The 25,504-nt window shown below is 44.7% G+C and overlaps 1 protein-coding gene across 3 annotated transcripts; it reads right to left on the bottom strand.

Annotated features, from left to right (window-relative positions):
- Positions 1-390: 390 nt before the first annotated feature.
- Positions 391-24,871, bottom strand: LOC137351724 (zona pellucida sperm-binding protein 4-like). 3 transcript variants are annotated; one of them, XM_068016481.1, is made up of 9 exons: positions 24,455-24,868; positions 22,154-22,332; positions 21,986-22,083; positions 21,777-21,910; positions 21,490-21,679; positions 21,203-21,350; positions 20,979-21,051; positions 20,031-20,141; positions 391-784 (listed from the first exon to the last, which is right to left on the bottom strand). In XM_068016481.1, exons 1-9 carry the CDS (start codon positions 24,675-24,677, stop codon positions 774-776), a joined length of 1,167 nt encoding a protein of 388 aa, XP_067872582.1. In that variant the 5' UTR covers positions 24,678-24,868; the 3' UTR covers positions 391-773. The 3 variants fall into 3 exon arrangements, with proteins under 3 accessions (XP_067872582.1, XP_067872574.1, XP_067872566.1); XM_068016473.1 differs by lacking the exon at positions 391-784 and adding an exon at positions 9,424-9,558 and having other exon boundaries at positions 24,455-24,871; XM_068016465.1 differs by lacking the exon at positions 391-784 and adding an exon at positions 19,609-19,956 and having other exon boundaries at positions 24,455-24,869.
- Positions 24,872-25,504: the final 633 nt, after the last annotated feature.

A 25,504-nucleotide genomic window follows, 5' to 3' on the forward strand; every position in this document is an offset into this window, starting at 1 on the left:
GAATGACACTGCTCTGTTACAACAGCTCAGTGCTAATTCAATACACTTGTCTGGGCAATCCTTTAGAAAGGGATTGCTGCTGATATTGAGTATGCAGTTTCAGAAGGCTTGGAGAAACTCACCTGAAAATGACAGTAAAGTCAGACAATATTGGCATAAAATTAATAACTATCTGTAACCATCTGCAGCCTGTTCTGTAGGTCTTCCTCCCATCACCTCTGGTTCTATTGTTGACCAGCCTGTGCCCTTTGGTTCTGATTTATTCTAACAATGGTAAGTTCTGTAACTATAGTTCAGACCCTCACTTTGAACAATTATCAAATCACCTCAGCTTCTTGTAGATTTTGAGAACAGCAGCAGCTTCTATCAACTTAATTGGCATTGCTCATTCTAGTAACTTTTCTGCACCCTCTACATCCTTCACCTACATTTAGTTTATAGTGTCCAGAATTTTTAACAGGCCTCCAGTTGATGTCTAAACAATTTTAGTAAACTTTCACACAGGATGGTCCATTTCCACTTGAATCTGAACTGTTGGTGGAGCTGCCTCATCCAATTAGTTGTTCAATTGTCTACATTTACTTCTGGCTCAAGGAAAAGACTAAAATGCCTAGTAAAATCTTTCATTGACCATTTATTCTCTGCTTCTTGCTGTTATGACTAAGACAGGAGCAGTGCACAGTTCTTCAGTTCCACTTCTCCATGGATCATCGGACAGTATTTAGGAGTGGTCACTGCACAGTCCTTGAAGAGACAGATTCCCATCTTCACATTTAAGGATACCCTACATGTTTAAGAAATACAACCATGGTGAATGGGATAGAACAAACAGTACAGCACAGGAACAGGCCATTCAGCCTTCCATGTCTGCACTGATCATCATGCCACAATTGCAAACATATTGAGCAATGCAAACCTGAGCAGCCATGGAGGTGCTGTGGGTTATCAGCAGCAGCATTGTATACAACCACAATCTAATCTCATGGCCTGGCATTTCCCCACTCTACCATCCCCATCATGTGGGGATGCCAACATTGGTTCAATGAAGTGTGCAGGAGGGCATGCCAGCAGTAGCACCAGGCATACCTCAATGAAGTGTCAGCCTGGTGCAGCTCCAACCCAGGATTACTTGCATGCCAAACAGCATAAGCAACATGTAACAGGCAGAGCAAGTGATCACACAACCAACAGATCAGATCTAAGCTCTGCAGTCCTGCCACATCCAGTCCTGAATGGCAGTGAACAATTGAACAACTAATTGGACGAGGCAGCTCCACAAACATCCCCATCCTGAATGATGGGGGAGCCCAGCACGTCAGTGCAAAAAAGATAAGGCTGAGCCTGTGTGGAGTTTGCAAGTTCTCCCTGTGTCTGCGTGGGCTTTCTCCGGGTGCTCCGGTTTCTTCCCACAAGCCAAAAGACTTGCAGGTTGGTAGGTAAATTGGCCATTATAAATTGTCACTAGTATAGGTAGGTGGTAGGGAAATATAGGGACAGGTGGGGATGTTTGGTAGGAATATGGGATTAGTGTAGGATTAGTATAAATGGGTGGTTGATGGTCGGCACAGACTCGGTGGGCCGAAGGGCTTGTTTCAGTGCTGTATCTCTAATTTGCACCAGTCTTCAGCTAGAAGGGCCGAGTCGATGATCCATCTCTGCCTCCTCCTGAAGTCCCCGGCTTCACAGATGTCAGACTTCAGCCAATTTGACTCGCTCCACATGATATCAAGAAATGACTGAAGACACACAAGTCATCAAGGCTGTTTGTTTTCAAACAAAACCTCTAGTGTCTTCCCACTGACTCATGTAGCAATAAAAACATCCATGGAATTTTTCAGTTTTGCAAATAACAAACATCCACAATCTTTAACAGAAGTCCTCAAAACATCTCAAACAGATCATAACACTGCCATTGAGCTAATTTTGGGTCCAACTTGCTCATTCCCCTTGGATCCCATGAGCTTTCATTTTTCTGACTAATCTGCCATGTGGGACCTGGTCAAAAGACACATTTCATTGTAGACATCAAAACTTGCTCATTGACTATTACCTCCTTCAAAGAGTTATTGAAGTTAGTCACAAATGAGCTTCCTTTAATAAACCCAACACTGGTTGTCCATCTCATCCTTCACTTGCTAATTGACGATTTTTCAGTCCCTCAAATTTCTCCAATAATTTGCCCATTGACTTTACACAGACTACCTTGTTATTACCTGATTTACTCAGTGCCATTAGAGAAATTCACTCCTTTAGATGTGCATCAGCTCAGTCCTGATACGCCACCTGCTGTACCCTCCAGCTCAAAGATCAGAATACAGATGTGTCAATTATAATTTCACTCCCCAAATTTGCTATGTTTGAGCAGTTCCCAAGAGTGAAATATTCTAATTTGTAAAACAACTTTACTTGTGGCTCTGGTGATTTACCTGCCACAATGGGCAAGTAATTGTTTATGAAGGTGTTTATTTTTATTAGTACATCAAACAAGAGCGACGTCTCAATTCATTCCATCTTCGATGCCGCAGGTGCATACTTGGCATCAGGTGGCAGGACCGTATCTCCAACGCAGAAGTCCTCGAGGCGGCCAACATCCCCAGCTTATACACCCCACTGAGTCAGCGGCGCTTGAGATGGCTTGGCCATGTGAGCCGGATGGAAGATGGCAGGATCCCCAAAAACACATTGTACAGCGAGCTCACCACTGGTATCGGACCCACCGGCCGTCCATGTCTCCGCTTTAAATACGTCTGCAAACGCGACATGAAATCCTGTGACATTGATCACAAGTCGTGGGAGTCAGTTGCCAGCGTTCGCCAGAGCTGGCGGGCAGCCATAAAGACGGGGCTAAAGTGTGGCGAATCGAAGAGACTTAGTAGTTGGCAGGAAAAAAGACAGAGACGCAAGGGGAGAGCCAACTGTGTAACAGCCCCGACAAACAAATTTCTCTGCAGCACCTGTGGAAGAGCCTGTCACTCTAGAATTGGCCTTGAAAGCCACTCCAGGCACTGCTTCACAAACCACTGACCACCTCCAGGCGCTTATCCATTGTCTCTCGAGATAAGGAGGCCAAAGAAGATGTATTCCTAATGTCCAGCATGCAGTCTGGCAATTAAGGAAACTCTTACAGAAGCCATAGACATGAAGATTATCTGAAAGCTTGGTGACCAAGGAAACATTACAAATTCATTAGTGATCTGCAGCCTCAGATAGCTACATAGGGGAATGATATGACAATAGAGGCCTGGCTTAAAAATGGGCATGGTCCAGTAAGGAGCAATGAAGGAAGGAGGGAGAGAAACAATGGCGGTACCATTCCACAACTGCATATATTCCAGGGACCAACTAGTAGAAAGAGATGGTGGAACTAATTTGCAAGGAAATTACTGAGCATTGCAAAAACTATATAGAGTAGTTATAATGGGGGACTTCAATTATTCTAATGTGGACTGAATAATGGTCGTGTAAATGGCAGAAAGGGGGAAGTGTTTCTCAAGTGTGTTCAGGAGAATTTTCTACTTCAGTTATGTTTCTAGTCCAATGAGGAAGGAGACATTTCTGGATCTGAATCTCATTCTAGGGGATGAGATGGGACAAGTGGATCAAGTGTTAGAATATATAGAGACAGTGTTCATATCACAAGGCTTAGGTTCTTTTTTGGAAAAAAATGTAGGGACAAATTCAGAGGAAAAGTAATGAAATTTGGGTGAAGTCAATTTCAATGGTATGAGAATAGGTCTGTCCCAGATATATTGTCAGGCAGAATTGCAATTGAATAAAGGACTACTTTTCAAAAGAGTTTGGGTAATGTTAAGGTGCATTCCCATGAGAAAGATAGGACAAAAAACAAAGCCAGAGCTCCCTGGATGACAAGAGATAGAGAGTAAGATGAATCAGAAAAAAGGTGTATGACAGAAGTCAGGTGAACAAGTGTGAACAGGCTAAACATTGAAAGTTCAGAGTGAAGTGGAAGAAATGAGAAGCAAAAAGAGGAGAGACTGGCAGCTAACAACCGGGAATACAAAATCTTCTATAGGCAGATCTGAGGAAGGATGTTCTTGCTCGAGGGAGTGCAGCAAAGGTTGACCAGACAGATTCCTCTGATGGTGGGACTGACGGATGAGAAGAGATTGAGTCAGTTAGGATTATATTCGCAGGAGTTAAGAGTGAGGGGGGGGGGGGTCTCAGAATTTTATAGGTTTCAAACAGGACTTGACAGGGTAGATGCAGGAAGGATGTTCCCGATGGTGGGAGAGTCCAGAACCAGGGGTCACAGTCTAAGGATACAGGGTAAGCCATTCAGGACTGAAATGGGGAGAAATTACTTCATCCAGAGAGTGGTGAGCCTGTGGAATTCACTCACAGAAAGCAGTTGAGGCCAAAACATCTGTTTTCAAGAAGGAGTTAAATATAGATATCGGAGTTGGGTCTAAAGGGAACAAAGTGTGTGGTGCAAAAGTGGGAACAGGTTACTGAGTTGGATGATCAGCCATGATCATAATGAATGGCGGAGCAGGCTCGAAAAGATGAATGGCCTACCCGTGCTCCTATTTTCTAGGTTTCTATGTCAGCAGTAAAAGGTGCTAAGAGAATGAGTGGGGCTGATTCAGGACTAAAAGTGGGAAGTATGGAGGCAGAGGGCATAGCTGAGGCATTAAACAATTACTTAGCATTGGTCTTGACCAAGGAAGATGCTGCCCAAGTCAGTGACAGGAGGTAATTAACACACTGTATAGGCTAATTGATAGCAGTGACATTAGAAAGACTGGTTGCAGTTTAATTGGTAAGTCAATGGGACTGGATGAGATACATCCAAGGATACACAGAGACCAGGGCAGAAATTGCACAAGTACAGACCATAATCTTCCATTCCTCAGAGACGGGAGTGGGGCCAAAGGACTGCAAGGATAAACCCATCCATTACAGGCCAGTCAGTTCAACCTCATTTATGGGAAAGTTTTTTGAAAATGAAAATCCAGAGCAAACTAACAAGTCACTTGGACACATGTGGATTAAAGGGAAGCCAACATGGATTTGCTAAGGGAAAACAGTGATTAACTAATATTTCAGTGAAGAAACTGAGGGTTGGAGAGTGATGCAGTTGGAATGTACATGGACTTCCTGAAAGCATTTCAGAAAGTGCCTAAAGCAGGTTTGTCAGCAACGTTGACAACAATGGAATAAAAGGGATTGACAAGGACCTAGACATAATGCATAGCAAAATTAACATTTGCCAATGACACAACTTGGAATTATTGTGAAGAGGACAGTGATATGTCTTTAAAGACAGGTTGGTGGAATGGGCAGACAAAATATAGAACATAAACCATTACAGCGCAGTACAGGCCCTTCGGCCCTCGATGTTGCGCCGACCTGTGAAACCATCTGACCTACACTATTCCATTTTCATCCATACGTCTATTCAATGACCACTTAAATGCCCTTAAAGTTGGCGAGTCTACTACTGTTGCAGGCAGGGCGTTCCACGCCCCTACTACGGAGTAAAGAAACTACCTCTAACATCTGTCCTATATCTATCACCCCTCAACTTCAAGCTATGTCCCCTCGTGTTTGCCATCACCATCCGAGGAAAAAGACTCACTATCCACCCTATCTAACCCTCTGATTATCTTATATGTCTCTATTAAGTCACCTCTCCTCCTCCTTCTCTCCAATGAAAACAACCTCAAGTCCCTCAGCCTTTCCTCATAAGGCCTTCCCTCCATACCAGGCAACATCCTAGTAAATCTCCTCTGCACCCTTTCCAAAGCTTCCACATACTTCCTATAATGCGGTGACCAGAACTGCACGCAATACTTCAGGTGCGGCCGCACCAGATTTTTGTACAGCTGCAGCATGACCTCGTGGCTCCGAAACTCGATCCCCCTACTAATAAAAGCTAACAAACCATATGCCTTCTTAACAGCCCTATTACCCTGGGTGGCAACTTTCAGGGATTTATGCACCTGGACACCAAGCTCTCTCTGCTCATCTACACTACCAAGAATCTTCCCATTAGTCCAGTATTCTGCATTCCTGTTACTCCTTCCAAAGTGAATCACCTCACACTTATCCGCATTAAACTCCATTTGCCATCTCAGCCCAGCTCTGCAGCCTATCTATGTCCCTCTAACCTACAACATCCTTCGGCACTATCCACAACTCCACCGAACTTCGTGTCATCGGCAAATTTACTAACCCACCCTTCTACACACTCATCCCGGTCATTTATAAAAATGACAAACAGCAGTGGCCCTAAAACAGATCCTTGCAGTACACCACTGCTAACTAAACTCCAGGATGAACATCAGGCAGATGTGATTCAAGAATGAGGAAAGGCAATATAAAATAAATTAGAGATGGTGTGGGGAGGAGGATGAGGAGGTGGTGGTGTAGTGGTAATGTCACTGGACTAGTAATCCAGAGTACAAGGCAGATGGCAAAATGGACGTGGACAGTGCTGCCTCGCTCTGGGAAGTAATCTTCAAATGAATATTCAGGACATCAAGGTAGAAAACATGCAGTCCGCACTCTGCGGTGAAACCCAGCTACCCAACCATATAGGACTAAGTGTTGGGCCTGGGTCAGATTTTAATTTTATACTTGCGGCAGGCTTTACTAGCAAGTGTTAGGACAGCTTCTATATTGATCAGCATTTTTGAGATCTGGTGTAATTTAGAGTTGGATTTTGGGAAAACTGAATATACTCCATCGATGGTTTTTAACCAGGTAAACGATTAGTGGAAGGTTCCCCATTTTCAAATAACCCAGCAGGGGTTTGTGACTTGGAAGATGTTTACAAGACAAGATTGAGAGGTCAGGAGGCTCATCTCCTGTGAAATTGTTGGTTTATATTTGGACAGCTAGTTGGGATATTGACAATGGTTGAAAAGACAGTTGGAGAAAACTTGAAGAAAACCAAATCACCCCGACTCAGTCTGTTCCTGCAGTTTGGAAAGAGTCTGCCACTTTTCCAACTTGGAACTGAAAAGCACGTGTAAGAAGCAGACTAAAACTGGTGCTGCATTCCTGCTGTAAGGAATGTGTCCGAAACCTCTGCTGCTGCATTTCCTGGAAGCCTACCCAAACTGATCTGCAATATCACCCAAGAACTATTCTAGGAAGATCCCAATGAGCCCTCCATATGCATTTGGGATACCAAACCAAAACAAAGGACAGGCTTCCATTTCTACCCTTTCTTCAAGAAGTTAGTATTTTATCCCAAGTTTTGTCTTTTTCAGGCAGGGGTAAAAAGGGTACTTTAATATTTCACCATCTTAATGCTTTACTTCATTACTGGTTATGGCTCATTTTATAATAATGAGCTGGATTTTGTTCTTCACCATCCAGGACAAAGCAGCCTGCTTGATTGGCACCCCATTCACTCAAACATTCTACAAACATTCACTCCCTCCACCACTGACGTACAGTGGCAGCAGTGTGTACCATCTACAAGATGCACTGCAGCAATGCACCATGGCTCCTTAGACAGCACCTTCCAAACCCGCGACCTCTACCAACTAGAAGGACAAGGGCAGCAAATACATGGGAACACCACCATCTGCAAGTTCCCCTCCAAGTCACACATCATCCTGACTTGGAACTATATCACCGTTCCTTCACTGTCACTGGGTCAAAATCCTGGAACTCCCATCCTAACAGCACTGTGGGTGTACCTACGCCACATGGACTGCAGCGGTTCAAGAAGGCAGCTCACCCACTTCAAGTGCAATTGGGGATGGGCAATAAATGCTGGCCTGGCCAGTGACGGCCACATCCAGTGAATGAATGAAAAAAAAAATACTGGAATGTCTCAGTTGCTGTGACTTTTCTGGGGAAGGAGAATACATTCCCAGGTGATTTGAGCCACTTCATCAAGCTTAAAATGAAGGATTTGGCAAAACAGTTGGTGTTGGAGTTAAAACCAGGAGCTAAGAAAGCAGACAATTGATGTAATAACATTTGAAATTGGAAGAAAGCAAACTAGAGGAAAATGCAGTTGAAGTAATTCAAATTCAGTAATGAGGCAGTTTGAAGTTGTCAATGATAGAAATAGAACTGAAAATTTAAGCAGGAAGAATAGACAATGAAAAATAAAAACTTGATCTAGAATTTCAGAGAAGGAAGAGAATTCGAAGTTGAAAAGCTGGAACTAAGACACCAGTGTGGCCTTGACTTCAAGGAAAATCCTGGTGAGCAAAGATCTGACTCCAGCCCAGGACCTAGCAGACCACCACTCCAAGTTTGAGGCAAGGGATTAGAAGCACTTTTCCATTTCTTTTGAAACAAAAGATGCCAGACAGATGAAGTGGCCTAAGGAAAGCTGGACACTGCTGCTGCAAAGCAGGTTGATGGGCAGAGCTCAAGAAGTTTATGCCATGGTTGCTGAGGAGGCTTCTGCAGATTGAGATGTAAACTATCCTCACTGAGTTAGTCCCTGAAGCACTTTAGAACTTATGGAGATTGTCTGGGTAGACTTGTATAGAATTTGGGGGTAAAGCAAATTAATTTTGAAATTTGGATATGGGCACTAAAGGTAGAGGCCACATATGAGAATCTTTGAACTAATTCTCCTGGAAGATATTAAAATTCACTCCCTCCTTTGGGAAGAGCCCATGTAGAGAACCAGAAGGTTGAGCGCTGTGGAAATTGCAGATGATTACGAGCTTGTTTACAAGCCCAAACCCTTTGTCACCCCCACAAATCTGAGAAGGATAGAAGGTGGAGGGTGAAAGGAAGGCAAGTAGCCATGGATAAGGGATAGCTGGGAATGCCCTGGAATCTCATCAGGCCAGAAAGGAAGATGCCGAGGGTGGAAGTGAGGTCCACAAGGCTACAGCACTGACTGCAGCTGTAAGGCTAAATACAAAAACCACTGTGTGCAGGGTTTGTGAACGTGATACCAAAGAGTTTAGGGAATTCTTGTCTAAAAGGAACAGCAACTTCTTATCCCTCAAGTGAGGATGATAAACAGTTATACTTAGGAATACAGGAGCCAACTAAACAGTTATTCTGGGGGAAAAGGCACAAGACTTCCAGAGAATGCACTGAATGCCAAGGATTTAGTGAATGGCATTGACAGGGAGTTACATATACACCTGTACCTTTGTATTGGGTGTAATTGGTGTGACCAAATGCCTGGAATGGTAATTCTAAGAGTTGTCCATAGTTTGCCAGTAGACTGATCTGATCTATTCCTGGGGAATGATCTGACTGGAGCAAAAGGCAGTAGCTTCTCCAGTAGTCACTGGAAAAACCAAGTGAAGTCAAAGAGACAGAACAGTTACAGGAAAAAGATTCCAGGAATTTCCTTCATATGCAGTAACCTGAGTAATGGCTAAACCAGTTTCATTGTCAGAGGTAAAATTAGCACCATTTGAACAACTGAAAGTTTATTTCATTTGGACTATCCAAATCCCGATTCAGCAAGTCTTCTCTATCAGTAACTCTGGATTAGCTTGCTCAGCCCTGATCAGCTCTCACAGAAGCTGATACAAAGGGCATTCCAGAAGATCACTATATTAAAAATGAGATTCTGATGAAGTGACAACCTCTTCAGACCTGTGGATGAAGAACAGATGGTAGTTGATAGTGGTACCTCTGAAGTATTGGTGGAAACTATTGAAGATAATACATGAAATTCCTCTTGTGGGGGTTATGGGGATTGTGTATAAAAATCATTTACTGGCCAGGTCTTTCCAAGGAAGTGGTGAGTTTTGTAAAACATACAGTCCATGTGCCTTGTATGGTAACAGTTCAAGAGGGCAGCTCACCACCACCTTCAAGAACAATTAGGGATGTGAAATAAATGCTGGCCTAGATAGTGACCCCACACATCCCAGGAATGAATATAAAAAAGTGCCAGATTGTGGGAAAACCTGCACCTCCAATTCCCATACCAGTTGTTCAGAATCATTTAGGTGTTGGTAGACTGGAGGACCTTTACTGAAAGCAAGTGGGACACCAATATATACTCATCACCATGGATACAGCTACTTGGTTCCCAGAAGCCATTCCCTGGAGAACTATTTCTGCTAAGGTAGTGGTAGAAATATTAACCCAGTTCACTAGATTATAGATTACTGATTTGATCTGACTGAAATTCAAAGGTCCCATTTTATGTCAGATTTCTCAGGTGTTATGGGTAATTTAGGTATAACAGTTAAAGCCTTCACCAAACCACCCACAGACACAGGGAGCTTTAGAAAGGTACCATCAGACCCTCAAAACAATGATCAAGGCATACTGTCACAAATATCCCCATGATTGGGATAAATGGCTAGAATTTTTTGTTGACTCACCTAATGAGTCAAAAGGACTAAACTGGTACAATTATTTAATTGATATAATACACCAGGTCCTCTCAAACTAATTTTTTTTTTTGAACAGAGGGATGAATCTTTTGTGCTCGATGTATCTGTATTCTGGGAATAGCTCATGAGCTTGCAAAGTTGTTCAGGAACACCATAAAGCTTCCCAAACAAAGAAGAAATGGGCAGACAAACATGCCAAGAGCTGAAGATTTCAACGAGGGGATGGAGTGTTAGTATAATGCCTTTTACAAGGTGAACCACAGGGATATTCAAGTGCCAATATCTTACTGAAGTGATCTGTAGATCAGATTTAAGTAAAGCAAGTATCTTCCAGCCATAAGCAATGATTAATACACTCTACTGCAGAGTAGTAGTCTAGTAGAGTAGCTAACTAGTCCCACCTGGTTGCTGCAGTTTCAGCTTCAAAAGTACAGAGGTCTGGGTGCAGCCTGCAAATAGAGTGCAGATTCAAACAAATAATGTGAAGAGTTTGGTGAATGGAGAGTTTAGTGAAGGGAGGTGCTCCTTTACTTACCCTCCAATATTTACTACAGTGCAGTGGAAGGAGCGAGATGGCAAGTAACTGGCAAGCTATTCTACTTAGAATAACTAGTCTGTAAAGTTAAAGTTATGTCAGGGCAGCTCAGCCAAGTGGAATGTACAGCATATGCATCATAGACACCACGTGTCCTGGACAGACATCTGCAGGAAGTGTCACTGGCTGCACAAGCTTGAGCTCTGGGTTTCAGGATGAGTGGTGGCTGGAGTCATTGTGGTTCAGTGAGGCAGAGAACTATGGTCACTGCAAATGAGGAGCATGCAGGCAGTGAATGGGTGATGTCAGTCTAAGAACTATCTGGGTAGTGCAGGAGACCCAAGGCTATTGGCTTTCCATTTTGGATAATGTGAGGGCAATGGTTACTCAGGAGTGCAGTCAGAGCCAAGTTTGTGGAACCACAGGTAGTTTAGCTGCACAGGAGGGAGAGGAAGAGTAGTAAAAGGGGATTCTTTAGTTAGGGGAACAGAGGCATTTCTGCAGCTTATAGATGTAGCTCCAGGATGGAGTGTTGCCTGCTTGGTGTGGGTCAAGAGAGGCACAGTGGATACAGGAGATTCTTCTGGGGGAGGGTAAACAGCCAGAGGTTGTGGTCCATGGTGGCACCAAAAGGTGGGGGAAATAAGACAAGGGAGACAAGGCCTGAAAGCAGATTTTAGGACACTAGCATGATTAAAATGCAGGAGCTCAAAAGCAGTAATTTCAGGATTACTCCTAATCCCACAAGAGTACAGGAACAGGAGAATTGAGTGATTGAACATGTGGCTGGAGAAGTGGTGGAGGAGAGAGGGCATCAGATTTCTGATGCATTGGGACTGGTTCTGGGGTAGGTGGGACTTGTACAAGATGGACAGGTTGCATGTTTAGTTTCGTTTAGAGATACAGCACTGAAACAGGCCCGTCGGCCCACCGAGTCTGTGCCGACCATCAGCCACTCATTTATACTAATCCTACACTAATCCCATATTCCTACCACATCCCCACCTGTCCCTATATTTCCCTACCACCTACCTATACTAGTGACAATTTATAATGGCCAATTTACCTATCAACCTGCCAGTCTTTTGGCTGTGGGAGGAAACTGGAGAAAACCCACACAGACACGGAGAACTTACAAACTCCACACAGGCAAGACCCAGAATTGAACCCAAGTCGCTGCAGCTGTGAAGCTGCGGTGCTAACCACTGTGCCACCCCCCCCACCCCACCCCCCACCCCCGCATCTTAGGCCTGGGACGAATATCCTCACAAGAGCATTGTTACTGCTGTTGGGAACAGTTTAAACTACATGGGCAGGGGATGGGAGCTCAGATTGGAGGGAAGCAAAACTGGAAACCAGGAGCAAATATCAGACATACTGGGAGAGCGCTAGCACTAAAAGTAGGAGATAGCATGTTATTAGGTGGGGCAAGGGAGAAAGTAATAAAGTCTAAAACAGGATAATGTACATACATGGAGTGGGGTAAATAAGATTGGGGAGGTACAGGTGTAAATTGCCATGTGGAAATATGATGGTTATAATTAGACCTGGCTCAAAGGGCAGGACAGGTGTTAAATATTCTTGGATACAAAGTGTTCAGGAAAGATAGGAAAGGGGAAAAGAGGGGTAGCAGTATTGAGAGCATTGCAGTGCTAGAGAAAAAAAAAAGGGATGTCCCAGACGGGTTAAGGACAGAATCAATTCAGTTAGAGCTAAAGGAACAGTTACATTGCTCAGTGTTGTCTACAGGCCACCAGTTAGTGGTATAAACATGGAACAAAATGAGGGAGATGCTAAAATTATAGGGTAGTTATAGTAGGAGGAAACTTTATTCAAAGAAATAGTGGTCGAGTAAAAGGCAGTGAGGGGCAAGAGTTCCTAGAGAGAATGTTCAGGAAAATATTTACAGCAGTATGTTGCTCAGCCAATGAGAAAGGAGACACAGCTAGAAATGGTTCATGGGAATGAAGTGATCCAAGTGGATCAAATATCAGGAGAGCATTTAGGAGACAGTGATCATTGTATCTGGAGGTTTAGGCTGACGATGGAAAAAGGACAAAATAATCCAGAGTAAGAATAATTAACTGGTGAGGGTCAGTTTCAATGGGGCAAGAACGGAGCTGGGGTGAATAAATTGGAGTCAAAGATAGGCAGGAAAAGAAAAAGTCAGTAGCTGAACAATGGACTACCTTGAAAGAGAGAAAGCTGAGGCCCAGTCAAGGTATGTTCCTGAAGGGTAAAAGAGGTCGGGCAAACAATTCCAGAGCTCCCTGGATGACCAAAGAGGTAGAGATTAAAAGAAAAAAGTGCACTTATGATAGATGCCATGTAGAAAATACTGTGGAGAATCAGGCTGTGCAGGCAGTCCAGAGGGGGAAGTGAAAAAGAAATAAACAGCAATGAGTATGAAGAGACTGGCAGCTAAAAATGGAATCAGTTTTCTATAGACATAGGAAAAAGATGGGGCTGATTATGGACCATAAAGAGAATTTACACATGGAGGCAGAGGGCATCGCTGAGGTATTAAATAAATACCTTACATTTCTCTTTACTCAGAAGGTGCAACCCAGGCAATGGTGCAAGGAGATAATTCAGACACTAGGTTTAAAATTGATGGACATATTAGATAGGCTGTCTGCACTCAGATAAAGCACCAGGAGAGATTTATCCAAGATAGAGGGACAGAGGGGGATGGGGGAGGGAATCATGGAGGTACTGGCCTTAATTCAATCTTCCTTAAACTTGGTGCCAGAGGACTGGAGAATTATAAATGTTCCACCCTTGTTCTAAAAAGGTGGAACTAGAAGCCCAGTAACTACAGGTCAGTTTAACTTCAGTGGGGAACTTGGGACAAAATTAGTCACATGGACTAATTGTGTTAAAGGAAACCAGCAAAGGTTCTATGTAAAAATCACAAACATGGAGGTTTTTTTGGAAGAGGTAACAGAAGGTTGATGTGTGCAGACTTCCAGAAAGGGGTTTAATAGTGCCAGTCTTGAGCAAGGTTGAAACTCATGGGATAAAAAAGGGACAGTAGTAATGGATATGAAATTGGCTGAGTGACAGGACAAAGTTGTTAATGGATTATTTGGGAGATAGAGGAAGGTTTGTAGTAGAGTTCCCCCAGGAATCAGTGTTGAGACCCTTGCTTTTCTGATATAAGTGACCTAGACCTTGGTGTACAGGGCACAATTTCAGAGTTGACAGATATGAAACTTGGAAGCATTGTGAATGGAGAGGAGAGTTTAGAACTTTGAAAGGATAGGCATGTTAGTGGAATGGGCAGATAGATGGCAGATGAAGTTCAATGCAGAGTAATGTGAAGGGATTCATTTTGGTTGGAAGAACAGAGAAACAAAACAAAGGGTACAATTCTAAAGGGGAAGAGACCTGGGTGTATATGTGCACAAGTCATTGAAGGTGACAAGACAGGTCGAGAGAATGGTTAATAAAACCAAAAGTACTGGATACTTCATTAATAGGGGCATTGAGTACAAGAGCAAGGAAGTTTTGTTGAACTCTTACAAGACACTAGTGCTGCCTCAGCTAGAGTATTGTGACCCATTTTGGGTGCCACACTTAAAGACAAGACGACATTGGAGGGTGTACAAGAGATTCACAAGAAAGGTTCCAGGATGAGGAACTGGATTTTAAAAAAGACAGATTGAAGTTAGGTCTATTTTCCTTGGAGAAGGTGGAGGAGAATTGACAGGATGTAAAAATCAAGGGTCTAGACAGTAGAGAGAAACTGTTCCCACTTGTGAAAGGGTTGAGAATAAGACGGGACAGATCTCAAGTATTTAAGAGAAGCAAATGTGACTGAGGAGATACTTCATGCAGCAAGTGGTTAATGCCTTGAATGCAATGACTGAGTGGTGGAGGCACATGCAATTGAAGCAGTCAAAATGGAATTAGACTGTTGAGTAGGAAGAGTGTGTAGGGTTTATGGGAGAAGGCAGGGGAAATGGAACAGTTAATTGCTCTTGGAGAGCTGGTATAGACAGGATGGGCTGATTGGCCTCCTTTGGCACCAATGATTCTGATGGTCAGAGTGAGGGGTGAAGGCAAAAAGGAGCTTTAATATTTCAAGCTGTAATTGTTCTTTACTTCATTACAAACTGAATGTTAACTAGTAAACAATTTGTTTAACGAAAGCTGGTTGATGTGTTTTATTCTGGAATAAACACATTTTTTCCCTCACTTGCCAATGTGGTCAACATTTCAATTTGTTACTGGTGCAGAAGTGGAATTAGAACCAACAATACACTTCTCCCACCTCAGTTATAACACAAGTGACTCAGTTCAAGAGCAATTACAGAGAGATGGACAATAAATGCTAACCCAGCCAGCAATGTCCACATCCCTTGACTGAATTGAAAAAGGAGCAGAGGGACCTGGGGGTATATGCACACAAACCACTGCATGTGGCAGTGAAGGTTGAGAAAGTGGTTAATAAAGCAGATGGTAATTAGGACTTGGTAAAGAGAAGCCTTGCAGTACAAAAGCAAGTTGGTGAAACTTTCTAAAACATTGCTTTGGCCTCAACTGGTGTACTGTGGAATTCTGGACACCATGCTGAAAGGTAGGTTAGGAGGGATTTAGAGGGGGTAAAAAGATACAGAATCTAGTGAGGAACTTGAATTCTGTGGATATATTGGAGAAGCTCATGCTGTTCTCCTAGTCTCGATGTAGTGGCCATTTCGGAAACATGGGTAGAGCAGGGGCAGGAATGGATGTTGCAGGTTCCAGGATTTAGATGTTTCAGTAAGAACAGAGAAGATGGTAAAAGAGGGGAGGGGGGGGCGTGGCATTGATAATCAAGGAAAGTATTACAGCGGCAGAAAGGACGTTTGAGGACTCGTCTACTGAGGTAGTATGGGCCGAGGTTAGAAACAGGAGAGGTGAGGTCACCCTGTTGGGAGTCTTTTATAGACCTCCAAATAGTTCCAGAGATGTAGAGGAAAGGATAGCGAAGATGATTCTCAACAGGGGCGAATGTAACAGTGTAGTTGTTATGGGGGACTTTAACTTTCCAAATATCGACTGGAAATACTATAGTTCGAGTACTTTAGATGGGTCAGTTTCTGTCCAGTGTGTGCAGGAGGGTTTTCTGACAGTATGTAGATAGGCCAACCAGGGGCGATGCCACATTGGATTTGGTACTGGGTAATGAACCCAGCCAGGTGTTAGATTTAGATGTAGGTGAGCACTTTGGTGATAGTGATCACAATTCGGTTAGGTTTCCCTTAGCGATGGGCAGGGACAGGTATATACCGCAGGGCAAGAATTATAGCTGGGGGAAAGGAAATTATGATGCGATTAGGCAAGATTTAGGATGCGTAGGATGGGGAAGGAAACTGCAGGGGATGGGAACAATCGAAATGTGGAGCTTATTCAAAGAGCAGCTACAGCGTGTCCTTGATAAGTATGTACATGTGAGGCAGGGAGGAAGTTGTCGAGCGAGGGAGCCGTGGTTTACTAAAGAAGTTGAAGCGCTTGTCAAGAGGAAGAAGGCGGCTTATGTTAGGATGAGACGTGAAGGCTCAGTTAGGGCGCTTGAGAGTTACAAGCTAGCCAGGAAGGATCTAAAGGGAGAGCTAAGAAGAGCAAGGAGAGGACACGAGAAGTCATTGGCGGAGAGGATCAGGGAAAACCCTAAGGCTTTCTATAGGTATATCAGGAATAAAAGAATGGCCCTAATCTAACTCTAGTCAATCAAGGATAGTAGTAGGAAGTTGTGTGTGGAATCAGAGGAGGTAGGGGAAGTGTTAAATGAATATTTTGTGTCAGTATTTACAGTAGAGAAAGAAAATGTTGTCGAGGAGAATACTGAGATTCAGGCTACTAGGCTAGATGGGATTGAGGTTCACAAGGAGGAGGTGTTATCAATTTTGGAAAGTGTGAAAATAGATAAGTCCCCTGGGCCAGATGGGATTTATCCTAGGATTCTCTGGGAAGCTAGGGAGGAGATTGCAGAGCCTTTGTCCTTGATCTTTATGTCGTCATTGTCGATAGGAATAGTGCCGGAAGACTGGAGGATAGCAAATGTTGTCCCCTTGTTCAAGAAGGGGACTAGAGACAGCCCTGGTAATTATAGACCTGTGAGCCTTACTTCAGTTGTGGGTAAAATGTTGGAAAAGGTTATAAGAGACAGGATGTATAATAGTCTTGAAAAGAATAAGTTCATTAGCGATAGTCAGCACGGTTTTGTGACCGGTAGGTCGTGCCTCACAAACCTTATTGAGTTTTTCAAGAAGGTGACCAAACAGGTGGATGAGGGTAAAGCAGTGGATGTGGTGTATATGGATTTCAGTAAGGTGTTTGATAAGGTTCCCCATGGTAGGCTATTGCAGAAAATACGGAAGTATGGGGTTGAAGGTGATTTAGAGCTTTGGATCAGAAATTGGCTAGCTGAAAGAAGACAGAGGGTGGTGGTTGATGGCATATGTTCATCCTGGAGTTTAGTTACTAGTGGTGTACCGCAAGGTTCTGTTTTGGGGCCACTGCTGTTTGTCATTTTTATAAATGACCTGGATGAGGGTGTAGAAGGGTGGGTTAGTAAATTTGCAGATGACACTAAGGTCGGTGGAGTTGTGGATAGTGTCGAAGGATGTTGTAGGGTACAGAAGGACATAGATAGGCTGCAGAGCTGGGCCAAGAGATGGCAAATGGAGTTTAATGCAGAAAAGTGAGGTGATTCACTTTGGAAGGAGTAACAGGAATGCAGAGTACTGGGCTAATGGGAAGATTCTTGGTACTGTAGATGAACAGAGAGATCTTGGTGTCCAGGTGCATAAATCCCTGAAGGCTGCTACCCAGGTTAATAGGGCTGTTAAGAAGGCATATGGTGTGTTCGCTTTTATTAGTAGGGGGGTCGAGTTTCGGAGCCACGAGGTCATGCTGCAGCTTTACAAAACTCTAGTGAGATCGCCCGTTGAGTATTGCGTGCAGTTCTGGTCACCGCATTATAGGAAGGATGAGGAAGCTTTGGAAAGGGTGCAGAGAAGATTCACTAGGATGTTGCCTGGTATGGAGGGAAGGTCTTACGAGGAAAGGCTGAGGGAATTGAGGTTGTTTTTGTTGGAGAGAAGGAGGAGAGGTGACTTAATAGAGACACAAGATAATCAGAGGGTTAGATAGGGTGGATAGTGAGAGTCTTTTTCCTCGGATGGTGATGGCAAACACGAGGGGACATAGCTTGAAGTTGAGGGGTGATAGATATAGGACAGATGTCGGAGGTAGTTTCTTTTCTCAGAGCAGTAGGGGCGTGGAATGCCCTGCCTGCAAAAGTAGTAGACTTGCCAACTTTAAGGGCATTTAAGTGGTCATTGGATAGACATATGGATGAAAATGGAATAGTCTAGGTCAGATTGTTTCACAGGTCGGCGCAACTTCGAGGGCCAAAGGGCCTGTACTGCGCTGTAATGTTCTAATTCTAAAAGGAAATGGAAGTGATTTTATCAAAGTGTTCAAAGTGAGGGTCTGTAGTGTATTTTATTTTTTTATTTGGAGATACAGCACTGAAACAGGCCCTTCAGCCCACCGAGTCTGTGCTGACCAACAACCACCCATTTATACTAACCCTACAGTAATCCCACATTCCCTACCACCTACCTACACTAGGGGCAATTTACTATGGCCGATTTACCCATCACCTGCAAGTCTTCCACTGTGGGAGGAAACCGGAGCACCCGGCAGAAACTCCGCGGTCACAGGGAGAACTTGCAAACTCCACAGTCAGTACCCAGAATTGAACCCGGGTCCCTGAAGCTGTGAGGCTGCAGTGCTAACCACTGCGCCACTTAACATTGGTAGAATAGATCAGAACCAGAGGACACAAGCTGGTCAGCAATAGATCGAGGTGATACAAGGAATAATTACACCACAAAAAGGATGCAGATGGTTAGGTAGTTATTGATTTTATGCTGATATTGTCTTACTTTACTGTCATTTTCAGGTGAGTTTCCCCCAAGACTTCTGAAACTGCATGCTCAATATCAGCAACAAAAATCCCTTTCTAAAGGATTGCCCAGACAAGTGCATTGAATTAGCACTGAGCTGCTGCAGCAGAGCAGTGTCATTCCACTGAAGAGTGGAGTAGAGCTTCATTCAGCTGAAACTACACAAGGATGAGCAGCCACAGTCTCCATCCTGTATATCCTAATGCTGACCCTCCTTCATGCTTTGTAATGGGTCTGTAATCAATCTGTATTTGACAATTCCCAACAACTGCTCAGACTCAGTATTCAGCTTCCACTGCTGCTCAGCAACAGCCCAAACTGCTAAAGATATTTTTAGGATAGCATTGCTGGTCACAAATTACAATCACCCAGACTAATGAAACAAGGAAATTCTGCAGCACTGCCAGGCTCCAGTCAGTTTCACTAATCTCCCATTAAGTGGAATTTCAAGCAACCTGACTTGCTGTTTCCCCATCTTCAGAGGTTGGGATGGAGACATCCTGGCTTGGTCCAAATAAATGAAATGCTGGCACTTTTCCTCAGGTAGCACTCCCACCTCCTGAAGTACCCAGGTATATTATTGTATACCAGTAGCCCAGTAAAACCAAGCACATGGTTGAGACTAAGACTCAATATATCAGTTCCATGTAGAGAGAGCGATAAAATGTTTATGGGGAATCCAGGGACCAGTCCTGTTAACTGGGCATGGGTGGTACAACTCACTTACCAGGCTTGAACTGGTGGAAATGATTCCTTCATGGAAGTGGCAAGACTGGAGATATGAGACTAAAGCCCAGTATCAGTTAGAAACAACTAAGATCATTGTGCAACCTCATTTTACTCCAAACCCAGTGATGTTTATACCTCCTTCTGTGGCTGTGGGGAGGAAACATAATTTGCAGCTGAAACTAGATTATAAGCTACAACTTTCATTGAATAATTTAACAGATGGAGACCAAGACTTCATCTATAAACAGCAGTTTATTATCCAGACAGATCTACAGTTCCATTGATCTGCACTCAGAACCCACCCTGTGACCCACATCCATTTTCCACACAGCAACAGTCCCAACCAACAGGGCCACAGAGAGCAGAGCCACCCCAACTGCTACTCCAGGAAGAACAAGGGAGGGGGAATCCACAGCAGCATCTGTGGAGAGAAGCCAGGGTTAGAGGGGCACCAGTTACTGCATCACTACACACTGGAGGAAGTTCCTCCTTTACCTTTCTCTTCCTGCTGGATCCCTGCAGACAATCTCTCCCCATCTTCCAGGAAAATGATGGGTCCAGTGGTCACCAAGGTCCCAGGCTGGTTATTGGTGCTTCTTCGTCTCACTGGGGAAGGAAGAGTTCAAGGTTCAGTAGTTGCCTGAATCAGATGTTCAAGCTCAAACTTGATAATCTCTGCTTCCACCACATGCAAGTTTCAAAGTAAATTGGATGGGTGCTTGATGGAAATAAAACTTGCAGAGTTACAGGGATAGAGCAAAGGAATGGGACTGATTTGATACTATAAGACTTAAGCATTGACTGGGTGGAAAGGCTTCCTCCATTTATAAAACTTGGTCAGATGCAAAAAAAAAAAAGACATCTGGCGCAAAATATCAGAGATAAGGGGCACGAGTTAAAAATGGTTGCCTGACTAAAACAGATTTTCCAATATTCAAATGAACCTGCTTCAACCAAGCAGCTTGCAGAATGGTCAGTGTGGACTCCGTGAAGTAATGTCACCAGTTGATAGGAATGTCCTCTCCACTGAAAATAGTTTCATTACATCTGGAATACCTGGTGACAGAATGAGAATAAGGTGCCAGTTCAATGTCCCAGACAAAAAAATGTTGAACCTATTCCTGACCAGTTGAGGTTTGGAGCAGAGTGCACCTGGACCAATTAGATTCCACTCTGCAGGTGAGGAGTGAGGAACAATGAACCAACATTCCTGCTCACATTATCCTGGCTGAGGGATCACAACATGCTTGATCTGCATCTCCCTGCTTTCTTGTGCTCACACTGACTGCCACTTCCTGATGGAAACTTGCACACAATGGGACTTGGGGGAAAACATTGAGCAGTTCAGAGCTGCAGGATTGCTGACACTTCTGGGCCCAGTGTTCAGATCTCCCACACACTCCCCATCAGGGTTCACTTTCTACTCACATCCCAGGTACTTACTGGGGCTGCAGGAAGCTGTGCAGTTCTCTCGGCTGGAAGGGGAGCAAACCTCAGCACTGCAGTGGAAGTAAACCTGCAAAGAGACAGTGCGGTATGGTGAGTGCCACAGCTCCCAGGAAGCAGGAGGAGAGGAATGCTTCTCCATTCAAAAAGATAGATAGAACAGGGAGCTCACTCAGTAACAAGCTCAACCAAGTCAGCCAGAATGACTGAAGGAGACTCACCTCCCCGCTCAGAGGCCGGCCTGAAACTCGCTCCCAGAAAGTGAAAGTGCTGACTACAAAGCGCTTATGATGAGTTGGGAAACGCAAATGGGAAGCAGCGTCTAGCGGGAGGAGGCGGCTTTTGTAGTTGTCACCAGTAAAGGGGCACCTGGAACAGAAAGAATGATAGCATTGCTGTCAACTAGTGATCCAAGATGAGACTAGAATACAATGCAGAGGAACAGGGAAACCACTTGCTAACACCTCATTGCTTTGCTGAATCTTCATTGCCTCCCCCACCCCCTCACCTGTTCACCAGGAGCTTCCATTGAAGCTGGGAATAGGGCTCGGCAGTAGGGCTCGCCCAGCACTCATTGAGCACCAGCACAAGGGATGGGTCGTTCCGATTCAGGACACGAACCTCCACAAACACGGGCTCCCGGAGCACACTCAGGATCGGGTAGTCACTGGCCACGTACCAGCTCCGGTAGGCAGCATCTGAAAAGAGAAAGATGCAGGATGGTCACAATGTGCAGAGACAGAGAGAGAGAGAGAGACAGAAGTTGGACACTAGCCATCAGAGAGCACTCGCTACCTCTCGCTATTCTCAGCTCCAGAAGCAGGATCCCGGTCTCGGTGGCAGGCAGTGGCGGAGAAAGGGTGTAAACTCGGGGCTTCAGCTGCAATTCAGACTCCTGGCTTCCCTTGTAACTGCACTGGACATGGAGCCTGCAAGAGAAGGGACACGGCTGCACAATTCAGCTCCTCACCACCTCTAGCCGCTCAATGTGCTCCCATTCTCACCTGAAGGGGCTGTCCCGGCTCACCGATCCCAAAGCACCATCCAAGATCTCAAACTGAGCCAACACATCCGTTTCATACACCACGTCCACCCCGTCCAGCTACAAGAGACACAAGACCATCAGTACTGACTGACACCCATTGATGGGACAGCCAAGCCACAATACATACCCGCTGGCTAGTGCCACACTCAGTGAGTGCGAACTCAAAGAGCACAGTGTCTACAGAGGCCACGGTGGGACTGCACTCAGCTCCGTGTCCATCCTTCAGATGCACCGTTGTCAGGTTTACAGGAGGCAGCGTCAAATCCTTGGAGATGGCGATCAGGACCCGCCCATCCTTGGTGCAAACTGCAAGACAGGCAATGAAAGGAGTTTAGTTGTTGTCCCAATCTCAGCAGAACATGTTTCTGAGAATGCTTCCAGGGATGAGGGACTGGGATTTCAGCTCTGTGGATAGAACAAGGAATACAGTCCCAGCTTCCCCAGGAGGAGAGATTTGATAGGTGGGGAACATGAGGGGCCTAGACCAATTAGAGAGAAACTGATCCCATTGGCACAAGGGTGGAGAACCAGAGGGCACAGATTGAAGGAGATTGGTAGAAGCAGAGGTGACAGGAGGGAAAACTGACACAGCGAGTGGTTAGGATCTGGAATGTACTGCCCGAGTAGTGGAGACAGATTTAATCAGAGCTTTCAAAGACTATAGGATAATTATCTAGAGACTACATGCAGGGCTGGGGGGCGGGGGCAGGGAAGGTGAAGAACCAATTGCTCATAGTGAACCATTAGGCACCGAATGGTTGAAATGGCCTCTGTTGCCATAATTTTCCAATGTCATCATGGCAAGTAAAATTCACACCCCTTAAGTGCCAGGCAATGACCATCTCCCCTTGACATTCAATGACATTATGATCACTGAATCAGTGGCACAGTGGGTAGCACCACAGCCTCAGGGCTCCAGGGACCCAAGTTCAATCTGGGTACTGCCTGTGCAGATTTTGCAAATTCTCCCTGTGACAGGGTGGGTTTTTGCCGGGTGCTCCGGATTCCTCCCACCGCCAAGGACATGCAGGCGATAGGTAAATTGGCCATTGTAAATTGCCCCTCGTGGTAGGGAATACAAGATTACTGCAGGATTAGTATAAATGGGTGGTTCTTGGTCAGCACAGACTCAGTGGGCTGAAGGGCCCGTTTCAGTGCTGTATCACTAAATAAACAAACATCCTGGGGATTATCATTGACCAGAAATGGAACTGAGGTAGCTATATAAAAATACTGTGGCCACAAGAGCAGGTCAGAGGCTAAGAATCCTGCAGTGATTAACTCAAAGCCTGTCCATCTACAATGGCACAAGTCAGGATTGTGATGGGATGCTGTCTACTTGCCTGGATGGGCACATCAACACTCAACAAACTTACACCATCCAGGACAAAGCAGCCCACTTGATTGGCATCCATCCACAAACATTCACTCCCCTACTCTAACAGTAGCAGCAGTGTGTACCATCTACAAGGTGCACTGCACAACACAAAGGCTCCTCAGACAGCACCTTCCAAACCCACAACCTTCACCACTGAGAAAGACAAAGCAAACAGTTACATGTTAACACCACCACCTGCAAGTTCCCTTCCAAATCACACCATCCTGACTTGGAAGTATAATCACCATTCCTTCACTGTTACTGCATCAAAATCCTGGAACTCCCTTCCTCATACTGTGGGTGTACCTACCCCACATGGACTACAGCAGTTCAAAAAGACAGCTCACCACCACCTTCTCAAGGGCAGTTAAGGATGGGCAGTTAATGCTGGCCTGGCCATTAATACCCACATCCCAAGAACAAATAAAAGGCATGATTCCATGACCTCTCACCTGGAGGATCCCAATCCCACAATCACTTCCACTCCTCTATAACATTCCTGTCCCGATCATAACCCACACCAAATCCAGTTCAATCTTGACCCTGCACTCCAACTCACATCGGCTCCCAGTCCAGCAGAGAAACAAATTTAAAATTCCAACCCTGGGGTTAAAATCTGCTCCTCACATTCCCCAAACCCATTTTCCTTCAATTCCAGCACCTTGATCATCAGGGAATTCTCTCTCCTGCCATTGACAGGCGGGTTTCCATCTGTCTCAACTTTAAATGGAATTCTCTTCACAAAACTCTCCCCTCCTTCACTTAAACTCCACTTCAAAACCAAACCCTGAACCTGTCCAATATTATCAGGGCTCAGTGTTAAATCCTGAGTTAATATTGCCGGGATTCTCCTTGGGGAGTTTGATTGGGAAGATGATAAACTATCGGAGGAGATAGTCTTCATCCCACAATCAGTTTCACTCAGACAGGTTTGAAATATCCACTGAACTGAATCCAAGGAAAATGAAAGGATTATCCAGGACAATCCCAACTACAGCTGACCCTGGAAATAACTGCTCTGGAATATAGACGGAGTGAGAATACACCCACCTGGCAGATTGTCCAGTGAATAGAAACACGGCGGCACATCCCGGCTCCCAACATCAAAGCAACAACCTCTCCGCACACACTCACTGCCTGCAATTCCCGCAAATCCACACTCTTGCCGGAATTTGGGAGATATCCAACATTTATCAGCAGCCAGAAAGAGAGAGGGCGGCTGAGCAGAACAGATTGTAACAAATAACAAAGCTAGAATACGGAATATCTCCATGATAACAAGTGAAACCTCCCAGGTGAGTAAGGTTACTGAACACAATGCCCCTTTTTCTGACAGCTCTGTTTAAGCTGCAGTAAATGAGTTTGCCAATCAGCCTGAGACACAGTCCCAGCTCCACCGCCTCCTCAACATTAACCCGCATTCCCACGGCTCACACGGAGATGGGCTCTGTTTTTAATCAAGCAGGAAAGGACACTGGCTCCAAAGACAGCTCCACAAGTGTCCCCTCTTAATGAGGCAGCACGGATAGAATTTAGACATAAAGTCTCATGAAGTAAAGAAAGCGAGAATTGTAAATGATCATCTTGTTGTTTGTGGTAATGACACACTCGGTATCTTGTGGGACAGAGAGAGGCCGCTTCCATCCCATGGACATTGGGGAAGATTGATTCAGCTCCAGACCAAAGCCCCTCTCAGAGACCCCCATCTCCTGGAATGTCCCCTTGTGATCTCAGTGGATTGAACAGATCCATGTTCCTCTGCCCCCTCCTTCAATCCCTATTTCTGATGCCTCCTCTATTCCAGTCCTTGTTCCAGAGATCTTTCTAACACCTTCTGGAGATTCTCTTGGACTTTCACATGTGATGCTTAGCTCTCTCTGAATTAGGAGTGGGGGCAGCCTGACTTTGGATCTTCATTTTCTACTGGGACACACCTGCTTTGGGGACTATGAGGATTTTGGATGATCATGTGATCCCCATCAGGTCAATGCTTCATCTCAGTAGAGGCACATTTTTATTAGGAGCTGACTGAGCACACAGTGGGATTGAGTTCAGAATATACAGTGGATTCAGTCCTGGATCAGTACAGCTGCACATTCT

The sequence above is a fragment of the Heterodontus francisci genome, chromosome 2, assembly GCF_036365525.1.
Source record: "Heterodontus francisci isolate sHetFra1 chromosome 2, sHetFra1.hap1, whole genome shotgun sequence".
Classification (NCBI taxonomy): Eukaryota; Metazoa; Chordata; class Chondrichthyes; order Heterodontiformes; family Heterodontidae; genus Heterodontus; species Heterodontus francisci.